The sequence below is a fragment of the Nuphar pumila genome, chromosome 4 (assembly GCF_984573655.1).
Source record: "Nuphar pumila chromosome 4, dmNupPumi1.hap1.1, whole genome shotgun sequence".
Taxonomy (NCBI): Eukaryota; Viridiplantae; Streptophyta; class Magnoliopsida; order Nymphaeales; family Nymphaeaceae; genus Nuphar; species Nuphar pumila.
The window spans coordinates 139771688-139791645 of NC_143252.1; the positions used below are offsets into that span (position 1 = coordinate 139771688).

General features: G+C 39.1%; 1 protein-coding gene across 1 annotated transcript; it reads right to left on the reverse strand.

The window, feature by feature from the left end:
• Window positions 1-228: 228 nt before the first annotated feature.
• Window positions 229-18557, reverse strand: LOC149841311 (putative RNA-dependent RNA polymerase 1). Its single transcript, XM_090005240.1, has 4 exons — window positions 18009-18557; window positions 6923-8760; window positions 2254-2404; window positions 229-1047 (listed from the first exon to the last, which is right to left on the reverse strand). The coding sequence occupies exons 1-4, from the start codon at window positions 18555-18557 to the stop codon at window positions 229-231; spliced, it is 3357 nt and encodes a 1118-aa protein (XP_089861366.1).
• Between the last annotated feature and the right edge of the window lie 1401 nt (window positions 18558-19958).

Sequence of the window (19958 nt, forward strand, 5' to 3'; positions counted from 1 at the left end):
AAAAACGTGTTTTTTATTTAAAATAGGTTTTACATATCTTTCAACATAAGAAAGATATTTGCAATATTACAGAAGTTCATTTTCATGAGCAAAGCAGGACTTCCCATTATCTACAATAATAGTGCAGTTTCGAACTTCCAAAGCAAGTTTTATGAGAACCAAATTTTCTAAGATTTAAAGGCTTCTGTAACTATGATCCTAGCAGTGATCACATCAACTTCAGTGAGCTCATGCGCGGCTCTTTATTTCAGTACCCCTACCTCTCGCAAGTTTCGTCTTCTCTTTCTTGATAGTTAGGAGCTTGTCAGAGACACACCAAGGGAAGCTGATGAAATGCGGTTGGTTTTCCTCTCTGTAGGCTTCCCAGTATTTTGGATGATATGTGACATGATACCAAGCTGATGCTTTTGCATATGGACAATCCTCATAATCAGGACCATACTGCTTAGACTTGCTAGACCTTTTAGCAAACCAGCCTTTTGCTTCATTTTTAAGAGACTTTACAGCCAATTGGATGGCTTCAGAATCTCTGTTCCTTCTAAAAGATTTTGAGGGGGTCATTACACTACCAAAGAGGACTTCAGCCTCTGTTTCGAACCCATAATACTGCATGAGGCCACCTAATTTGAGATCATACTCACATTTGTAATTATATGCACCATCCAAGTAGTCCTTGTATCCATCAACTTCCATGTCTCGATCATATGCCTGTTGGGCAACCTTCTCCGTGAATGGCCCTACGACGGCAGTCTGTGGAATATCCTTGACAGCCCTGAAAAGTTTTCCAATTACTCCTTTGGATTCATATGTGGGATTGCCTGGTTTTTCCAAGAAGTCTGGGTACTCTTTGACGCGAAGGTAAGATGGGATCTCAGCAGGAATTCCGGTCTTGGGAAAGTCGACGGCGACTGAGAACAGCTTGGCAAGCTGTAAGCAAGGTTCACTCAGTGCCTTCTCAGGTACCTTGTCAGCAAAGACGGTGTGGGCATTGGAAATTATGTCTAAGGTGTCGTTGATCATATAATTGACGAAGTACTCTTGAATGTCCTGTGAATTTAGAGAACGCATGTCAGCAGTGCAAGGTTGATTGGCTACTTTGCTGGAGATTAACAATACAAAATCTGTCGAAGGACAAAATGAATACAAATAATTTACACTAACAGAAAAATCCTAGAGCAGAAGCACAAACATTAGAAAAACTAAATCCTGTTCAAGAACTGAAATACAGTAAGCAATCCACCTCAAGGCATAACCAACAGTCTTTTGCTGTTAGTCTCACGAGTTTTTCAATTCTAGGCGACAGAAGATGTATGTGAACACAATTTACATGAGATAAATGGCAGAAGAGCATCTGTCACACAATTCAACGAGTCCCTGAATCTGCCAGAGTCCACAATGATGGTTAAGAAATTAAAGAACCAACAATAATGTCATGCATTTGCCTTTTACTTTATGATAGAATTATCCTTTTGTATGATTGCATTATCTTTATGGGATCTTAATCATTTCATAAATACAGAAACCAAGACTCTTAGCTGCTTTTTACATGCAGATTGTCTATACTTGACAAGATTCATCCTAGTTTTATTAAAGAAAGCCATTTCATTTCTTTCACTATATTCTTCTTGTTTACCTGGCAGTCTTTTCCCAAGATCAATATTTATCATGTCCTGAAGGGGGCACAATGATTCTCATAACCTATACTTTGTGCAATGCTATCAAGAACGTTATGGAACCACAAGCAAAATGAGCTCAAAACAAGATGAAGAGGAGACAAAGGAGAGAAGGCACAAGAGTTACATGTTTCGGTATTAGGCATAGGTCCATAATAGGCGGAGTAAAAAATCCACTAGCAAATGTGAGAAATATAATGATGACACAAGAACTATCAAAGCCCCAAAACATACTGCACTCAAAACTCTCAGAAGTCAGAGGTGGTTCTCCATTACAAAGGAAGAAATGCTAAAATGACATGGGAAAAAAATTACAAAAACAGGGCAGGTCCGGCCGTCCACTACTGCGGTACTACCACAAACTTCACGATGTACAAAAAATTTGTCAGATGGGGTCATGTATCCAAGCGGGTTAAGAATTCAAAACACCCATAACAAAAAGGGAGTTAATTATGACCAGTATCAGAAGATAGGAAAATAACAATTCCCATTGCCCAAAAATCTTACAAGATCAGCATATCCAGGGTCAACTGAGCAAGAAAAATGACCATTTAGAACAACTGGTTTACAAGATAAATACCTCCATTGAAACATCACGATCCAGATCTTTTGGTGGTGCAGGGTTATACTCCATAGGATCGATTTGCCGAGGTGGAATAAGTTCACGATCCCAACTCACAAAGTACAGATCTCCATCCAAATCACTCCCGGAACACTCATTTGGATGTGGCCTTTCATTTGATACACCAGTACCAGTGTGATGTACGACTCGGTTCAGATTAAAACTAAAAGAAAAAACTATGCAATGTACTTGAAAATGATAGTATTTCCAAAACATCAAGACAGACTTCGTTTCATATTGTTATAAGAAACATCACATCGATGTTATTATATTTTAAAGTAATGAACATATTTGTGAATATCATTTAAGCATTGCATCTCATTACTTTGTAGCATATAGGATCAAGGTGACCAAAATTCTATATGTGCTGTTTGTTTCTTGCATGCATTGCAAGTTTTACATAGACAAGGGTGGCATTGCATATTCCCCACCCTTTGATTCTTATATGGCATGATTTTTCTTTTTTGGCTAATTGTGAAAAACCAATGCTGTCAGTACCAGTATCGGCCCTGAATCGTTGGGCCATCGATTCAGCTGTATCGGGCCGATACCAATACTCAACTGATCAATCGTGCTGTATTGGCCCAATTTTTTTTTATTACGTGTCAATCATAACATGACACATGTTAAAATCATTAAAATAATATTTAAAAATTATCTTTTTGTATTTTTTACATTTATTAAAAAATAGCCTATTCAAACCTGCAGCTTATCGAATTTCTGTGATACCCACCGATATCAGTGATATGGTATTGGAGTGAAAATGGAGTATCTGTGTGACAGAGCCGAATAGTTGACCAAACCATACTACACGATCCAAACTTCAGAACATTATTGTTCATGCATAATTGCAGATGTAAAGTGAATAACTGAGCTTAAAATAGCACTCCACTCATCTGGTAGGAGAGACTTGTGAATGTCACCAAGTTGATGAGATGTCACAAGTTCAAAACACACAGGTGGCATCCCTTGCCGCCAGTGGCGTAGCTAGGATTCATGTGAGGGGGGCAAACATGGTTGTAGGAAAAAAAAACTGGTTTGATAGGCGGGGGTTCGGGGGCAGCGCCCCCGTTTTTTTTTTTTTGAGATAAAATAAAAAATGGCTACAATTATTAATAAAAATTTATTTCATATGGACAAATCAAACTATTTGCTGCAGTCAGGGCTGGGCTAGGACTGGGCTACAAAAATGGATAAAAATCTATTTCATATGGAATAGGGGCTGGGCTAGGACTGGGTTTTTACAAAAAAAACAAAAAATTAACTGTTTCGGGAGGCAGGACTGGGCTACAGCCCAGTCCTGCCCCCCCCCCCCCCCCCCAGCTCTGCCTATGCTTGCCGCAAGGTCGAAGCTGGGTGTACTTCCTGATGAACATAGAGGACCTCAAGGGTTTTACCAACTGATGTAAACCGGGAGGGCGATTTATGAAGAAATCTACCCAAACTACAAATTATCTAGGGAAACAAAAAAATAAATCTAAAAATAGCAAGAAATTCAAGAAACTACTAAAAAATAATGGAAAATGCAGAAAATTAATTAACCAAAACAGGAAATAACTGAAATAAACTAAAAATAACAATTTCTGAAATTTAACTCTGATCTCCTAAACCCCAAGATTTTCCCTTTATTTATAGATGAAATTTTTATAATCTTGATAAACACAACTTTCAATCTTCATTAAGCCTATCTAAGACCGTTTCCTAAATCTATTTAACTTCTTATTGAATATCGATCCATCATTTGGACTCAATATCCAATTACAAACTAGACAAAATTCAAATTTAATAATGAATCATAATGGACCCCTTGTGCATCATTTTTCTTGGGTTGAAGAAGGTTTTCTCTCAAGTCTGGATGCCGTTTGTACTTTTTTCAATTACATTCCACCTTGTGGGTTATGGGCTCACAATATTGAACTGGATCTCGATGCTGCTTTCTAGAATGAATGAACCAAGCAAAATCTACCCAAATATGCATATTGAAATCAAGAATATTCATTCAAAACCATCCAAAGTCAAATGAGATGCCTCAAAAGTGAAATGAGTCAAACGAATCTAAAGCATATGGTTGAAACAAAACTTAGATACACTCTGAAGGAATCTCAACCATAGATATTTGTGGAATCCTATATTGATTTGGTTTGAGGAAGTCCAAAGTCTTAAATTGTTTTGGGTTGTAAAATATAGATATAGGACAATCTTGGATTTGGTTATTAGGGTTTAGATCTTGAATATATTTAGATATGAGTAGAGTTTGTAGAAGGTTACTCTTAATTGAGTCAAGTATGTCTAGGGTTGGATCTTTGGGACCTAAGGTGGATTCAAGCAAATCTACTAAACATGTTTGGATCCATGATGTGATTTTGGATTTAAATCATCATGAATTGGTTCTAGAACTTCAGATAGGTCATGAATGGATTTAAATGAAAGTTCATTTGGGGTAGGCTCTAACAAGGTATTATCTAACATGGTTTTGGTGTTTTCTAAGTCAGATATATAAATTGGATCTTTTATGAAATTAATAAGCATCAACTTCTTCAATTTGATCCAGATTGACACTCCTACTAGTCCTTTGCATCTATGATTGAATTCTATGCTGATCCATAGGAGCCCAGCTGCATCTCAAAATTCAATAATTGCTAAGAAGGCTTTTTTGTGTTCTCAGACTTGTGAAGTTCAAAGGTACACTCTATTGCATAAACCCAATCCAATAATACACTTCTGTCTTGGTCTGTGAACTTAGAGCATCCAACTCATCACTATACTCAGCATGAAACCAATATTCAACCCATTTCTCTATAGTTCTTGGTAGATGTTAATTTGGATCTTGAGCATTGTACATATTTTTGGGTGCTTGGTTAAAGTCTAAGTATGGTCTTGATCTAGTGGGTTAGGGTCCAGAGTTTGAGTTTGGTTTGAATATGGGTGTGAATGAGTGTTTGAATCACACTGGGTCAGTTGTAGTGGGTTTTGAAGTGGGTAAGGTTCTGAGTTGGAGTTGGAATGGGTCAAGGTGGGCTTTGAGCAGGGGTTTGGGGGATTTTGGGGCCTTGGGTTGAGATTTGGGAATTTACGTGTTAATTCTGGGCTCAATACAAGGAGGGGGGTATTAGTTTGGGCTGAGAACCAATTATGTGCATTAGAACCAATTTTATTACTTGAGATAACAGGGAGAGAGGGAAAAGTAGGGAAGGGAAACTGGTTCAAAACTAAACTAGTTCCATAGCCCCCACTTTCACCCTCAATGGGTTGGGAAAGGGGGCAGTGATGGCTAGGGTTTAGAATCCCAACCATGGTCACCTCTATACCCAAGGTCGACAAAGCCAATCTAAGATAGTTTCTTAAATCTATTTAACTTTCTATTGAATATGGTTTCTATCACTTGGATTCAATATCCAAATACAAACCAGAGAAAATGTAAATATAAAAATGAATTCTAATGGACCTTTGCAAACCCGGTTCTTTTGCTCCACTCATGCATCACCAGGCAATATGCTGTCGGTGATGGGGTTTTTTCGTTGGACTATCCAAAAAATAAACTTGGCTCAAAATAACTATACGATGACAAGAACAAGTTGAAAGTAATTTTTGTAGCCCCACATTGTAGCCACCAGAGACAGAGGATGCTTACATGCATAAAGATATTAGCTACATAGTCTCCATAAATCTAGCTATGGTCTCTAAATATATACCTATATCCAAGCCAGTCTCATCACAAAAGACCATATCAGATTAAGTCTCACATGCAGGGATGCCGACAGTATGGGTTCAAGTCAAACATCTGACCAACCCGAGTCCATTTAGATGGTTTGACAAGTCGTATCAGAACACCTCATAATACTGGCTTTTGTGTATTGAGTATATATAGTTAATAAAGTGCATGTCAAACTCGGTTTTTAGTTATATGAATTCAGATTCTTCTTAGCAATGTCCAATTTGATATTGAATCTGAATTGGAATTGATTAATGTATATCTGGTTATGTCATGATTTGGTAAAGCCCACATCCAAACCAAGCCTGACCGACTAGGCTCAAAGAAGGATTTATTTATCTAAGGAAGCCTTGGTTCGGGTGGTGGGGTTTGAGAGCTCCACAGTATATAAGTCTCACCTTCTTAAAGGCAAGGGACGTGCACCCCTACTCAAACTCTTGATGTCCTTCATCTTGATGGTACGTATTAAGCCGAACCATCTAACCAGTCATGTTAAGCCCTTCTGGGCATCAAATTAGTATCGGTAAAGGACTGTTCATTGATTTCTGTAAATGTGATTATTAGGTTATGACACCTAAAAGGGCTCTACTCATCTGGTAGGGGCGACTTGTGAATGTCACCAAGTTGACAGAAAGTCACAAGTGCAAAACCCACAGGTGGCGTCCCTTGTCACAAGGTTGAAGCTGGTGGGTAGGGAGAGACCTACCAATCGGAGGCCAACCAATGTGTAGTTAGTGATAGGGGAGTTTTCCTTTGGATTGCCCGTAAAAATAAATTCAAGTCATGGGGGTGAACATTTCACATGCCAGTGCTTGCAAGTAGTAAACAGGTAACCAGGTAAAAATGCATGTCAGAAATTAAGGAACTGGCACAAAATTAAACTGATGAATATCAATAACAGATAGACCACCGTACCTTTCCCCCTTTTGTGGGAAGACAACACAATCAACCATATGATGCAAATCCGGGACGTCGACAGCCTGCAAGACCCGCACATCACCAGGGTGCAGGCAAGGGTTCTTGGCGACCACCACCTCTCCCTCAACACTGTAAATGCGACGACAATCTGCATCGCCAACACCGGAGAACTGTACAAAAACTTGACCATATTCCAGACTCCTAGTTTCATCCATGCAACCCATCAGTGTTCTTCCCTTTCGGACAAATATCCTTGCCTTTCTCCTAAGTTCCATCAATTCAGACGCCCGAAAAGTTCGCAACATCATCGAGAGAAAAGGCTCGGAGTCCGGCTTGTAACCGCAACGCATCATATCTTTAAGAACCTTAACGTTTTCTCCTGTAGACATGAACTCAAGGGTCTCCAGTGCACTCTCTCCATCTTTCAAAACCTCATTAAGCTTGCACACAACTTGCTTCTGCTTCATTTCAAAGACGGTATCTTCAATCCCCAGAGTTGACAAGAGATTGATTATCTGACGGTTCAGGTAACAAGGCTGGTACTTGCTCCAAGCCAATACATCCAGCTGGGTGTTGTTTGACCTGTACTTGCACATGCTCTTTCTCAAGGACAGCTTAAAGTTTGATGAGCTAAGATCAACAGCAACAACACCTTTGTAGCCCCCATATCTTATTTGGAAGGCAGAAGGTGTCCTCATCCTGCATCCACATTTTTCTGCCACCTTTTGTGCAAATTCATGAGAAATCTTCCCTATCCCATCAGAAAAATTGTACTGACCTTTTTCTACGTCAGGAATGCTTTCAATTTCATGTGCACTCACATTCAGAGTCTCTGTTGATGAGCTTAATGACTGACCCAATCTGGCAGCATATTTTGCCACGTTCCTTATGCCACTAAAGTCTCTCATCCATTCTCTGATATCAGCTGCACTGACTCTAGAGCTCGAAGCAAACATCCAAACAGAATTCTCCCTCAGCTGGCTCGATGAGAAAGCGAGGAATTCATATTTCTTATCATCGATCACTATGCCTTTTCTCAAGGTGGAGAGTATCCTACGGTAGATAAGAGTCCGGTTGCTGCCGCCCTCGGACGCTACTCGCTGAATCAAGTCCATCGATCGGATCTTCTCCATATCCTCATCGATAAACGAGACTCGCAAAAAGTTGTCTATCTCATCGGGATACTGACGTATCACACGGTTGGAGATGTTGATCTCCGGCCCATAGAATAACACTTTTGCAGGGGTGACTTGAACCCTGTGAACATAAACCAAGCCTCGTGCCAATGAAATGGCTGCAGTCGGAACATGGCTAGCCGACTTTAATTCTCTGAACTGTGCTTTAAGCCACTTCTCGGGTTCGAAGCAGCAATCTTTTAATTGCGAAAGCTTCTCTAATGCAAGCTCTATGTATTGAATAGGCACTTCCGAAGGACTCAGCAAGCGGTAGAATTCATCTCTAAGCGTCGGACCAGCAAGATATCCGGATTGAACCAAACAATTTATCTTAAACAATACCTTGAACGGCAACTTTATCCCGGACTGCGGAAGAGGACGAACAATGGGAACCAATTCCAGGCCTTGTGAATAAGAAAACCCTTGTCTAGAGTATAATTTACTTGGTATCTCTCTGTAGTAAGCAAAGGCATGGATATCTGGTAAGGGAGCCCCACTTGGGACTTCCAGGCAGAGTGTTGATGACTGCCCTATGAAACACTTCGGCGTAAAATCTGTTGTTCGGACAAATTGTTCATCTGGGAGATACTGATAAAAGTTCAGACGCCGGTCTTCTGAGCTCGACAATGGCTTCTTAAAAATGCGTGGCGCACCTTGCAACTGCAGATCAAGAGCATACACTTAGTATGGTTCACATTCTTGTTTGTATGGATGTAGCTACCAAATGATAGATGTTACTATGCATATGTGTTTTAACATTGTATGTATGAGGTTTTCTCATGTCAAATACACTATAAGATTCATTTTTTGAGAGGGTGAAAAATCAACTGCTCTCACCTATAAGGGTGGTGTAAAAATAGTATAACAATTTTAATACATGAACACAGTAAATTGAACATGCTAAACATCATCCAAAAAAGGTTAAATTTTGCATTTGGACATTAGATTTTTGTAAATCAAGAATATATATATATATATATATAGGAAAATCTACAACTACATCCAGACCGTCCAATTAAACATAATCGGACGGTTCTCTCTCCAACCAAGTCCCCAGTCCACCCACAACCATCTTTTCTCTTAGCACATCCTGCTGGATAGCAACCCCACGGTCAACGACGGCCGTCCGATGGTTTTTGGCTGATCCACACACCGACTGCCATCCTCTCTATATCTACCACATCCGGCGATCGGGTCGCCGGTAATTCACCAGGCGGCCAACACTCTGGTGATCGTCTGCCTATCAGGCGGATGCCCACCAATAACATAGAAAAAATTGGTGAGCAGCCACCGTCGAGCAGGAAAAAAAAAGAAACGTGGGTTCGTTAGAATGCTGTCAGCTCGCCGGCAGCTACCATCCGATAGTCGCCGACTGATCTCCGGCCATCGAGGACCTGCAACCGAGTTGGGAGGGTGGGATCGGGCTGGGTATGACAGACTGGTGGTGGGTGACGAAGGGCTAGGGAGGATTAACTGGGAAAACGGTGCGCGTGCGCGAGAAAACCATCCGATTATGTTTAATCGGACGGTTTGGATGTCGCTGTAGATTTTAGACCGTTCGGATCTCTCTCTTAATACATAGCTGTTAACCGCAGCTTAATCACGCTGCGTCCATCTTGATGGACAGTCATGCGCAAAAAAAAAACATCAAAAAATGCTAAAACGACGGGAAAAGGCTTTAGAGGCACTCCAACTGCGCTAAAGCCTTTTTTTTTAATCATTTTAGCATTTTTTGGCATTTTTTTATGGTTTTTGTTTTTTTTTTGCGCATGACCCGTCCACAACTTGGGTGATGGACGGTCAGCACGATTAAGCAGCTACGCTCTACTCTCTCGCAAGCATTTTAAAAAGCTCAAAAGTCAACAAAACCACGTGGCATTCATCCAAAATGGTAACAGACGGCCACGATGTCAGCATGAGCAAAAACGCTCATGTTCAGCATGACCTGATCTGCACCCATGTACAAGATATCTCATGGTGGTATACAATATTGTTTCACAGATGAAGGGCCTCATCAAAAATTACTTGCAATGTATTACCGCCATTACAATTCCATTTAAAACCATGTAAAACACAAAATATTCTATCCGTCTACCTCTTGCCCTATATATATAATCTTTAATTATTTTCATAATCATTTACAAGTGTTGAAAATTGTTTTTTATTATGTATTGCAAAATTAAAAATTAGATACTTATTAAAAGTATAAGAAATTATTTGAATTGAATCACTGTTTGTTGACAGAAATTGTGCTTTTACTTTTGAAGTTGTTTTCATGTGCAATAATTGTACCTTTACTTTTGTAAAAGGCCAAAAAGCATTGGTAATGTATATAATTTATTAATACTAAATTATTCATACGCAATGTGTAATGAAATAGTTTAATTAGTGTTTAAAAAATTACATTGATACACTATAAGATGCCTTATTTCATATTTTTAGCCACTTGCCCTATTTATTTCTTGGGTTATTAGTTTTTTGCATCATGTATTTACTTAAATCAATAATTTATAGTTTCTTTTTAGTACACTACTACTTAGTAATAAATATCTTATAAGTGGTAGTACTTGAAAAGTTCTTTTATTTAATATGCAAAACTTACAATAATATACAACAAAATGCCTTCTTTTTTTTGCATGATGTATCTATTTTTGCATAATATTTACACCTTTGTTGTCCATTAGTATGAGATATAGCTTTCAACAAATTCTATATTACTAAAAAAAAAAGAAAGTTTCCTAAAAACTTGGACTCAGATGGTCAAGGCATGCATATGAGTAGCATGGTCATTTTAATCAATTATAAAAGAATTTATTAGAAGTAGCTAGATTGGGGGACATTTGATTAACCCAGATAAAAACTTTGGTAGGCATTTGCAAACTCTCAAACATTTGGTGTGCCCATGAATCAAACTTAAAAGTTTTGGGGTATCTAAAAATGTCCCTTTCTATTTAGGCATAGTGACAAAAGTTAAAAATGGAAAAAACTCAAAAGATTTTGAAATGTTTCATAAATCTCGGCAAAATCTCAAGAATAAAAAACAAATTAAAAATTATATAAAATAATTTTTATAAAAATATATAAAAACATATTTAAAAATAAAAATATTGGGGGGTTTCACAATAAATATCTTTTAAAATATATAAATATTTCGATATTTGTCATATTTTGAAAATCTTGTGAGAAATTACCGGTTTTGACTTTCAGGCAATTTCTCACGATATATTAGCGATATTTTTATAAATATTGTGATATTTGTCAGAGTATTTAGGTCACTATAATAGAAGACAAGGGCAAGGCAAACAAAAATATGAACAAAAAATAAATAAATAAATAAATAAAACACTTGAAACATACCATAAATATACAACAAAGATGTATCCAAAAAAACTAATTTATGGCAATTATAAGCATTCAAAATGTGGAATACAACATAATTGACATGAAACACAAGTAGAGCCAGAGGAAGCCATAACTTACAACAAAGAACTAGGTATGCAAATAGATTGGATATAGGCTGAATATGAATCTTGCCTGATCCTAAAACAAAATTTGTGCATTTGATCCGAACCTGTGTTCGAATCCAAAAAAGATCTTACGATCTAAGATAATCCAAAAAAGTACATGGGGTAATACTTGATTTAGTAAAACCATATCCAAAATATGCACCTTATAAAAAAACTGGATTTGAATTAGATCTGACTTGAAACATTTATCTGATCAAGTGAATTAGAGTATGATCCAAATATAGATTCAAATCTTACTTAATGATATAGATTAAGTTGAACCAAATCTAGGGTTCTAGAAGCTAGAGTATCTGGCTTGGTGGAGCCCACCCAAGGGGCGTCTCACTATTTTTAGCTAGACTCGAGAGGTGTGAAACCCTCTTAAAATGGTTATAAGAATGAGAAATAAGAGAAAAGACGTTGGGCTATTTTTGGAGACCAAAATTTCAGAAATAGCCTAGTCAAATTGGAGTCCAAGAAGGCTTAACTAAAATTAGGAGCAATTTTAATATTTTTTAGAATTTCTGTAAAGAACTTACGAGGGCCTCCTATGCTTATATAAGGCTCTCTACGGTTACTTGATCTCTCGTAGTTCATATGAAGCTTAGCTTGGGACTTTGGGTGATGCTCAAGGTCCAACCATGTCTGTGTGACTCAATCTCATAGTGTTGGTGTGATCCAGTCATCCCAACCTTTTCCTGGTGTTGTGAACCCCATCCAGTATATTCAACTCTTTTGAGAAACCCATCATATGGTCGTGTAGGTCTGAGTTCCCTTCCTTAAATCTACAAACCTAGTTTGAACCCGTTATAACTTAGTTAGGTTTCCCTCAACCCTCCAGTCTGTGTAAAACATGTCAGATTTTAAAAAATCTCCTAACCCAAACCGTGAAGGTTCTAGTCCTAATTTTTGAACCTAAGGTACTTCAGTATGCCCTTTGTCAACCCTATAATTTTCAGAGTCAAATGAGTCTTCAATATTCAGACTCAAATTTTACAAGCCGGACTACTTGAACCATAACTTGCATGCCTTTGTCTTATCTTAAAATTTTCAGCACCTTAAAAAGTATGTAACTTCTGTTTTTGTGTTCTCTTGACTTGAAATTTGAATTGAACCTAGCTTATGGTGTCTGAAACCATTCCACAAAAATTGAGATTTTTTCTACTGCACCGTTTGGAAGAACTTAATCTTTTCTTAGACCTTGTGTGAACCCAACCACCTTGTCTACCTGAGTTGACCTATCTTTGACTCACCCCTTCTCACGTCTAAATCGTTTGAACCCTCAGTCCAAGCATGCATCAACTAGTATCAGAAAAAACTCCCATACCACCTAAGAAAACCCAGGACCAAACACTAGAGATGAATCCCAAGTTCACTGAAGAGATCAACACTATGTTTTGATGACGTTGAAAACCGCATGATTGATCTCGAGGCCAACCTCCAACAAATCATGAACATGCTGAAAAAACTTCAAGAGGGCTTCTAAGTCGCGCAACAACAATTCCTATCGACTAACCATGGAGGAGGTTTTTGTGAGGAGCATGTCGATTCATAAGATGAGGATGCACAAAAATCTATTCTTGGACCACACCCGAAAGAGCATGAAACGAGTTCAAAAATGCAAAAATTTAGCGTTTCACTTTTGCTGCCAGTAAAAAATATATTTCTTAATTTTACGAGAAAGAACCCACAAGACTTGATGTATAAGCCCAACAATACTTTATAAGCCAAACAATTCAAACCAAAACACAATTAGGATGTGCTATAGCTCACCTTGATTATGAGGCTTTAAGATGGTTCTGGTGGTGTGAGAAATGACATGGGACACCTACCTGGTTTGAGTTCGAAACAAAACTCCTAAGGAGGTTTGGACCCTTTCCCTATATGAATCATGATGTAGAAATAAAAAAAATATCATGCAAAAGGGGTCCGTCTATGAATATCAAGCGGAATTTGAGGACTTATATACCATGTGCAAAGATTGGTCTTAAACTGCCTTGATAGGTGTATTCGTGAGATGACATAAGGATGACATAGGGTTGTGCTTATAGCTTTGGACCCCAAACCTTAGATGAATGTGTCATGAAGGTTAAGGTGGTGGAAGAAAGATTAAAGAAGTCATCTTTTATAAAAAGACTTAATCGACTTTCGATGGGCCAAAAAATCACAAACCAAGCGAGGAGGGATCCAAAACAAAATTTAATTCAAATGTGAAGATGATTAGTAAGACCCAAATGGCAGATAGGCACAACAAAGGTATATGCTATCATTATAATGAAAAATTGACTCTCGGGCACAAATATAAATCACTACAAATGTATATGGTGTCTGAAAGATAGGGCGAGAGCGAAGAAGGCTAGGGATGGCAGTGGACCGGAGCGGAGGCAGAGGACAAGGTCTCTACCCCCGTCCCGTTTCAAAATCTGAACCTTCATCCCTGCCTCCATCCCCGCTCGGGGATGGATTTCAACCTCCACCCCTCCCCGTTTCAAAATCTAAACCTTCATCTCTGCCTCCATCCCCACACGGAGATGGATTTCAACCTCCACCCCTGCCTTCATCCCCATTTCATGTCCTCCATCCCCGGTCCAAACGGGAGCGAGGCGGGTTCCCATTTTCCCTTAGTCTATAGTCATCCCTTAAAGGATTGAGGATGGGGCGGGGTTGGGACAGGGACGGGGTGGGGCGGGAAAAAGCTTAAGTCCATCCCCACCTCCATCCCCACACAAGGATAGATTTTAACCTTCATCCCCGCCTCCATCCTTGTTTCATGCCCTTCATCCCCGGTCCAAACAGGGCGAGACGGGGTGGAACCCCGTTGTCTCCCGCTCCATTGCCATCCCTAAAGAAGACCAAAAGTATGACAATAGTAAACCAAACAAGGAAGACAAATAAGAATATGAAAACTCTTGCCATGCCCTTGCTGGTGTCTCTATTCCAAACTTCATGAGGATAAAATGACGTATGCATAACCAACAAGTAAAAGAACTCATCGACACCGAGTCGACCCACAACTTAGTGTGGAAAGACCTCATACAAGGTATGGGTTGCTATGCTTAGGATAAACCCCTTTTCGATGCTATGGTTGGAGATGAGAGTAATCTCAAATGTCCAAGTGTGTTTCTTGATATGGAGTTGAATATTTAAGGACCCAAATTCAAATTGGATCTTTACGTGTAGCCCATGAAAGACGTCAATGCGGTAATAGGAATGAGTTGGCTCTGTAACCTTGAAAACCTTAAGTTAATTTTTTGCAAAATTGAGATGTGTTTTGACAAGGTCAAAAAAATGATATGCCGAAAAAGCCCATAGGCTTAAGGGAGGATATAAAGTAGGCTTAGATAAAACTCTCAAAATTTATAGAGCTATTCAAGACGCCTTACTTTGCATAATCCATACAAAAGATCAAATGAGTGATGAAGAAGCAAAGAAGGTTCTCCCTAAAATAAAGGAGATTCTTATCGAATTCGAGGATATGTTCATTGAACCAACTTCCCTACTTTCTCAAAGATCCCATAACCACCACATCAACTTTACTCTGGGTGTTGGACTGTTGAGTGTTAGGACATACCAATATGTGCATTCCCAAAAGGATGAGATCAAAAGACTTATCCAGGAGATGCTTGATAGCAGGTTGATCTGGTCAAGTTTGAGCTCCTATTCTATGCCGATATTATTGGTGCGAAAGAAAGACCATACATGGTGTTTTTGTGTTGACTATAAGGCCTTAAGTGTTGTGACCATGAAGAATAAACATTCAATTCTAGTTATAGACAAATTGTTGGATGAATTGCATGGGGCTCGAGTCATCACCAAGATCAATCTTCGAGCTGGATATCACAAAATCTAGATGGCTAATAAAGATATCCCAAAGCTGACATTTAAGACTCATGATTGAAAGTTTGGATTCCTAGTAATTCTCTTTGGATTGACAAATACCTCAGCTACATTCCAAAGAGTCATGAATGATGCATTTCGTTCAATGTTTCACAAGTTTGTTCTTGTATTTTTCAATAACTTGATTTATGGCTGAACTTGGGAAGATTACTTGGAGCATGTGAAGGTGGTTTAAGGGAACACAAATTAGTAGCCAGAAGGTCCAAGTACAGCTTTGAACACCCTGTAGTGTCCTACCTTGGCCATATTATGAACGAACAAGGTGTAAGCACTGATCCCAAGAAGATCTAGGTCATGCTCTCTTGGCATAAGTCCATATCCATCAAAGCCTTGAGAAAATTCTTTAGACTTACCGAGTAGTTTCGAAGGTTCGTAAGAAACTATGATATTATTGTTTATCTGTTAACATAAATGTTGAAGAATGCATTTGCATGGTCGAAAAGGTTTTAACTCGCTTTTGAGATGCTCAAGCGGGCCATATGCGGGGCTCCCGTAATAGCGTTACTAGAACTTTTCAAAAAGTTAATTATGGAGACCAATGCATGTGACATCAAAATTGGTGCAGTATTGATGCAAGAAGGCCTCCCAATGACTTTCACAAGTAAAAGTCTCACAAATCGTGCCAAGGCCTTGTCAACATACGAGAAGTAAATGTTCGCCATCATATTGGTGCTTGAGAAATAAAGATCTTGTTTACTTGAGAGGCACTTCGTGATCTGCACCGACCATAAGTACCTCATGGAATAATGCGTCTCGACCCCACTTTAGCAAAAATGGGTCACCAAAATAATGAAGTGTGATTTTGAACTTCAATGAAGGGTTTGAAAATTTGTGTCGCTGATGACTTATCTTGGCGAATGAAGGAAACAAAATCGAATGTTTTTTTCTGTTATAACTTTTAATGATAGAGCATCAACTTCGGAGTTTGACTATAACCTCTAGAAGCATTATCGCTTATTATTGCTTAGTTGACTAGGCAAAACTCAAGGGTGAGGGGATGATATAGATCAGGTTGAACCAAATGCAAGGTATCAGTAGTTGGGCTTGGTGGGGCCCACTCAGAGGGCATCTTCCTATTTTTAGCGAGACTAGAGAGACAAACCCTCTTGAAGATGAGTTTTAAGAATGGGAAAGAGGCCGACTTATTTTTGGATGTCAGAATTTAAGAAATAACTTTGTTAACTTGGAGTCCAAAGAGACTTAATTAAAATTAGGAACAATTTTAATAATTTTTAAAATTTGTGTAAAGAATATATGAGGACCTCACATGCCTATATAAGGGCTTGTATTTTCCCTTATTGAGCATGAATAAAAAAAAAGTTTTCTCTATCTCATATATCTGTCTCTACGGCTCGTCCTTCTCTTCCTCTGTCTCGTTACCTGACCTCCTGCAGGTTGTTTTGAAGCTTATCTTAAGACTTCGGGTGCTGCCTAAGGTCCAGCCAAGTCTATGCACCCCAAGCTTGTAGTGTTGGTGTGATCCAGTTATCCCAAGCCTTTTCTGATGTTGTGAACCCCATCTAGCATATTCAACCGTTTTGAAAAGACCTTCATGTAGTTTAAGTGGTCTATGTAGGACTGAGTCTCCTTCCTTAATTCCCTAAACCTAGTTTGAACCAATTGTTACTTAGTTGGGTTTATCTCAACCCTAAAGTCCTTGTAAAACTCGTTAAACTTTAAAAAATCTCTTAGCTCAAACCGTGAAGGATTTGGCCTTGATTTTTAGACCAAAGGTACGTTAGTGTATTCTTAGTCAACCCTCCATTTTTCATTGCCAAATGAGTTCCTAGTGCCCATAACTAAATTTTACAAGTTGGACTGTCTAAACCTTAACATGCTTGCCATTGTTTTGTCTTGAATTTTTCAGCAACTTAAAAAATTTGTAGCTCTCTATTCCCGTGTCCTCTTGATTTAAATTTTGAATCAAACCGACTTTAAGGTGTCTGAAATAATCCCATAAAATTAAAGATTTTTGTGCTGTACTGTTTGGGAGAATTGAATTTTCTCTTAGATCTTGTCTAAACCCCACCTCTCTGTTTGACATTTTAGACTTGCCCCTTCTCGTGTTCGAATGGTTTGAAGCAGATGCCAAAGCATGTATCATTTAAGCACTCAAATCCATAAATAATATGCTGGATTTGGATTGGATATCTGACAGTATCATATCCATTTCAAATCCTAAAGGAACATAAATATTGCAGTGAAAAAAGCATAGATACAAGCCCCCAAAAGGGTTTGGCATAGTAGGATGGGACCTAGGCAGCTAGAAAAATGGTCTAGGTTCAAATCCCATGGGCGTCACTTTTTGTGCAAGCCGAAGCGCGGCGACTCTGTGTGGGGCAAAAGGTAAAATTCTACCTGCAGGACAGCGACCGCAAGTAACAGCAGGCAGAAGTTCACACGCGGCTACGTCTAAGATCCTGAGTGTAGTTTCTCGATGTAAATGTCAACAAAAAAGCACAGATACAACACAATTAAGATTGCCATCAATGAAAACAGACATACCTGAAATAGCAAATGCTTTGTGCGATGACCTTCTTGGTGATGCAGCTGAACCTTCCAAATGTTCTCGTAGCTGAGATCAAGCTTGTATTCAATGTTTTTGTGAGACAGGAACATGCAGGTTCGACGAAACCCGATCCCGAAATCAACTTTCGCGTTTGACATGGAGTAGAAACGATGGAACGTATTCGGCGAAACGAGGCATCCAAAGTGCAGCAGCACTTCTTCCATCGCAAAAAATGGAGTTCTCGGCTGCGCAACGATATCTTTCTCAAGTTCCCGAACCCAAAGTCGAGACCTCTCGTAAAAGAGGCGACGAGCTCGTGCAAGAGAACCTAAGCGTTGGGCGTCTTCGGTCGTCGCAAACTGAACGATTGCATAAGTTGTTGAGCTTCGTCGATGATTCCTGAGCCTGCAAGCATAAACACTCCCCTCGCCTGTATGTTCCTCAAGGAAGTTTTTCACGTCCTTCGCACTAAGACCCACGGGAAAATTAGAGACCTCAACGGTCCCCCCTCCTGTGTACTCATTTTGTGAAGGAAGGCCTTCCATGTTCTCGTTTTCTACAGTAATATTATAATTGTTGTTCTCATCTTTTGAAAAAAGTCCTCCCATATTCGATCTCAAGAGTTGCACCAAATGGCTATTATTCCCAAGTAAATGCCCAGCACCAAATTACGCTTTAGCTTCAGCTGCTACAAGCAACTGCTAAAAACAGGCTCAACATGGGTCACTGATAGGTCATTCATATCATGAATTGAGCCAACACATTTACACAAAAAGATCAACCAACAAGTATGTGAAACACAATAGGCAAATGAAAGAAAACTAAGGGTTAGGGATGCAAATGGGTCGGATTTAGGAAGTTTTTTTTTTGCAAATTTTGGGTGTCCTAGATCCGAACCGATATATATGACTCCCCAATGTATTTTCTGATCCCAACTCTAACTGTTTGCATTCCTACTAAGGGTGTGTTTGTTTTGTGCTATATAAACGAGTTGCCGAAAGGTTTCCTGTGGGGGGTGAGGTGAGAGTTTTTTTGTTTTTTTTGATATTTAAACTAAGAAACCACTGGACGGTCACTGTCTTAGCAGCGTAAACTCCTGTGGGCTTACCCTTGCTCCCATGGAGTCACCACACAGGTCTGATTTGGATGAATGCAGGAGGCCCCACTCACTCTTTCCTGCTTGGTGTTTGTTTCAACCCAGGTGAGAACACGGATCCCATCATTTGAAAAAGGATATATGAGCTCCATCACATATTCAATATTCTTAGCCATCCAGCAGAGCCATCTAGCCATTGATTGGATGGTTAGGATTGAATGTACCATGAAACCCATCCTATTTCAAATGATGGGATCCATGTTAGGCCAGAAAGAGCACCACTTTCAATCCAAAAGGATCTTTTGCATGAAAACAGTGTGAAACAAATGCACCGTAGAAAATTTATTTACCATAGGAAATGAATATATTGCTGACTAGGATCGGTAAAGTGCACCAAATATACCCGGATAAACATTTTAAGTGCGAAATAAATGAATAATTACTTCAAGCTCTGCAACACTAAAATATGACAAGGCAAAGAATTTGAGAGAGTAACTATTGCTAAGAAAGATAAAAGCATGGTTCAAGTCTCAGCACTATGAATGCAAATGGGTCTGATCTAGGATGAGGGGTTTTGCAATTTTCGGCTGTTTCGAACGCCTCCCTCCCGTGGGTTTCGAACTGTGGTCGTGTCATGTCAGTTGACAAACCACAGTCACCCCTAACAAAAAAGAATAGTGAACCGCTCCTGGGCTGCGACACCATAGTCTAAATGCGAAATCACATCTAAAAAGAAACTCAAGTGCTCAGAAACCACTATTAAGATGACGAAGAAACTGAACTTATCTCTCTCTGAAAGCAAAGCAAAATTAAAATACGAAGAAAAACAACAACAACAAAAAGAAGAGAA

Excerpts from the sequence above, each read along its gene's own strand:
- LOC149841311 (XM_090005240.1), bottom strand. The coding sequence starts at position 18,557 with ATGGAAGGCCTTCCTTCACAAAATGAGTACACAGGAGGGGGGACCGTT. Across the intron at positions 8,761-18,008 it reads CAAAGCATTTGCTATTTCAG|TTGCAAGGTGCGCCACGCAT; the intron begins GTATGTCTGTTT and ends CTTGATCTGCAG. Across the intron at positions 2,405-6,922 it reads TTCCCACAAAAGGGGGAAAG|GCCACATCCAAATGAGTGTT; the intron begins GTACGGTGGTCT and ends ATCAAATGAAAG.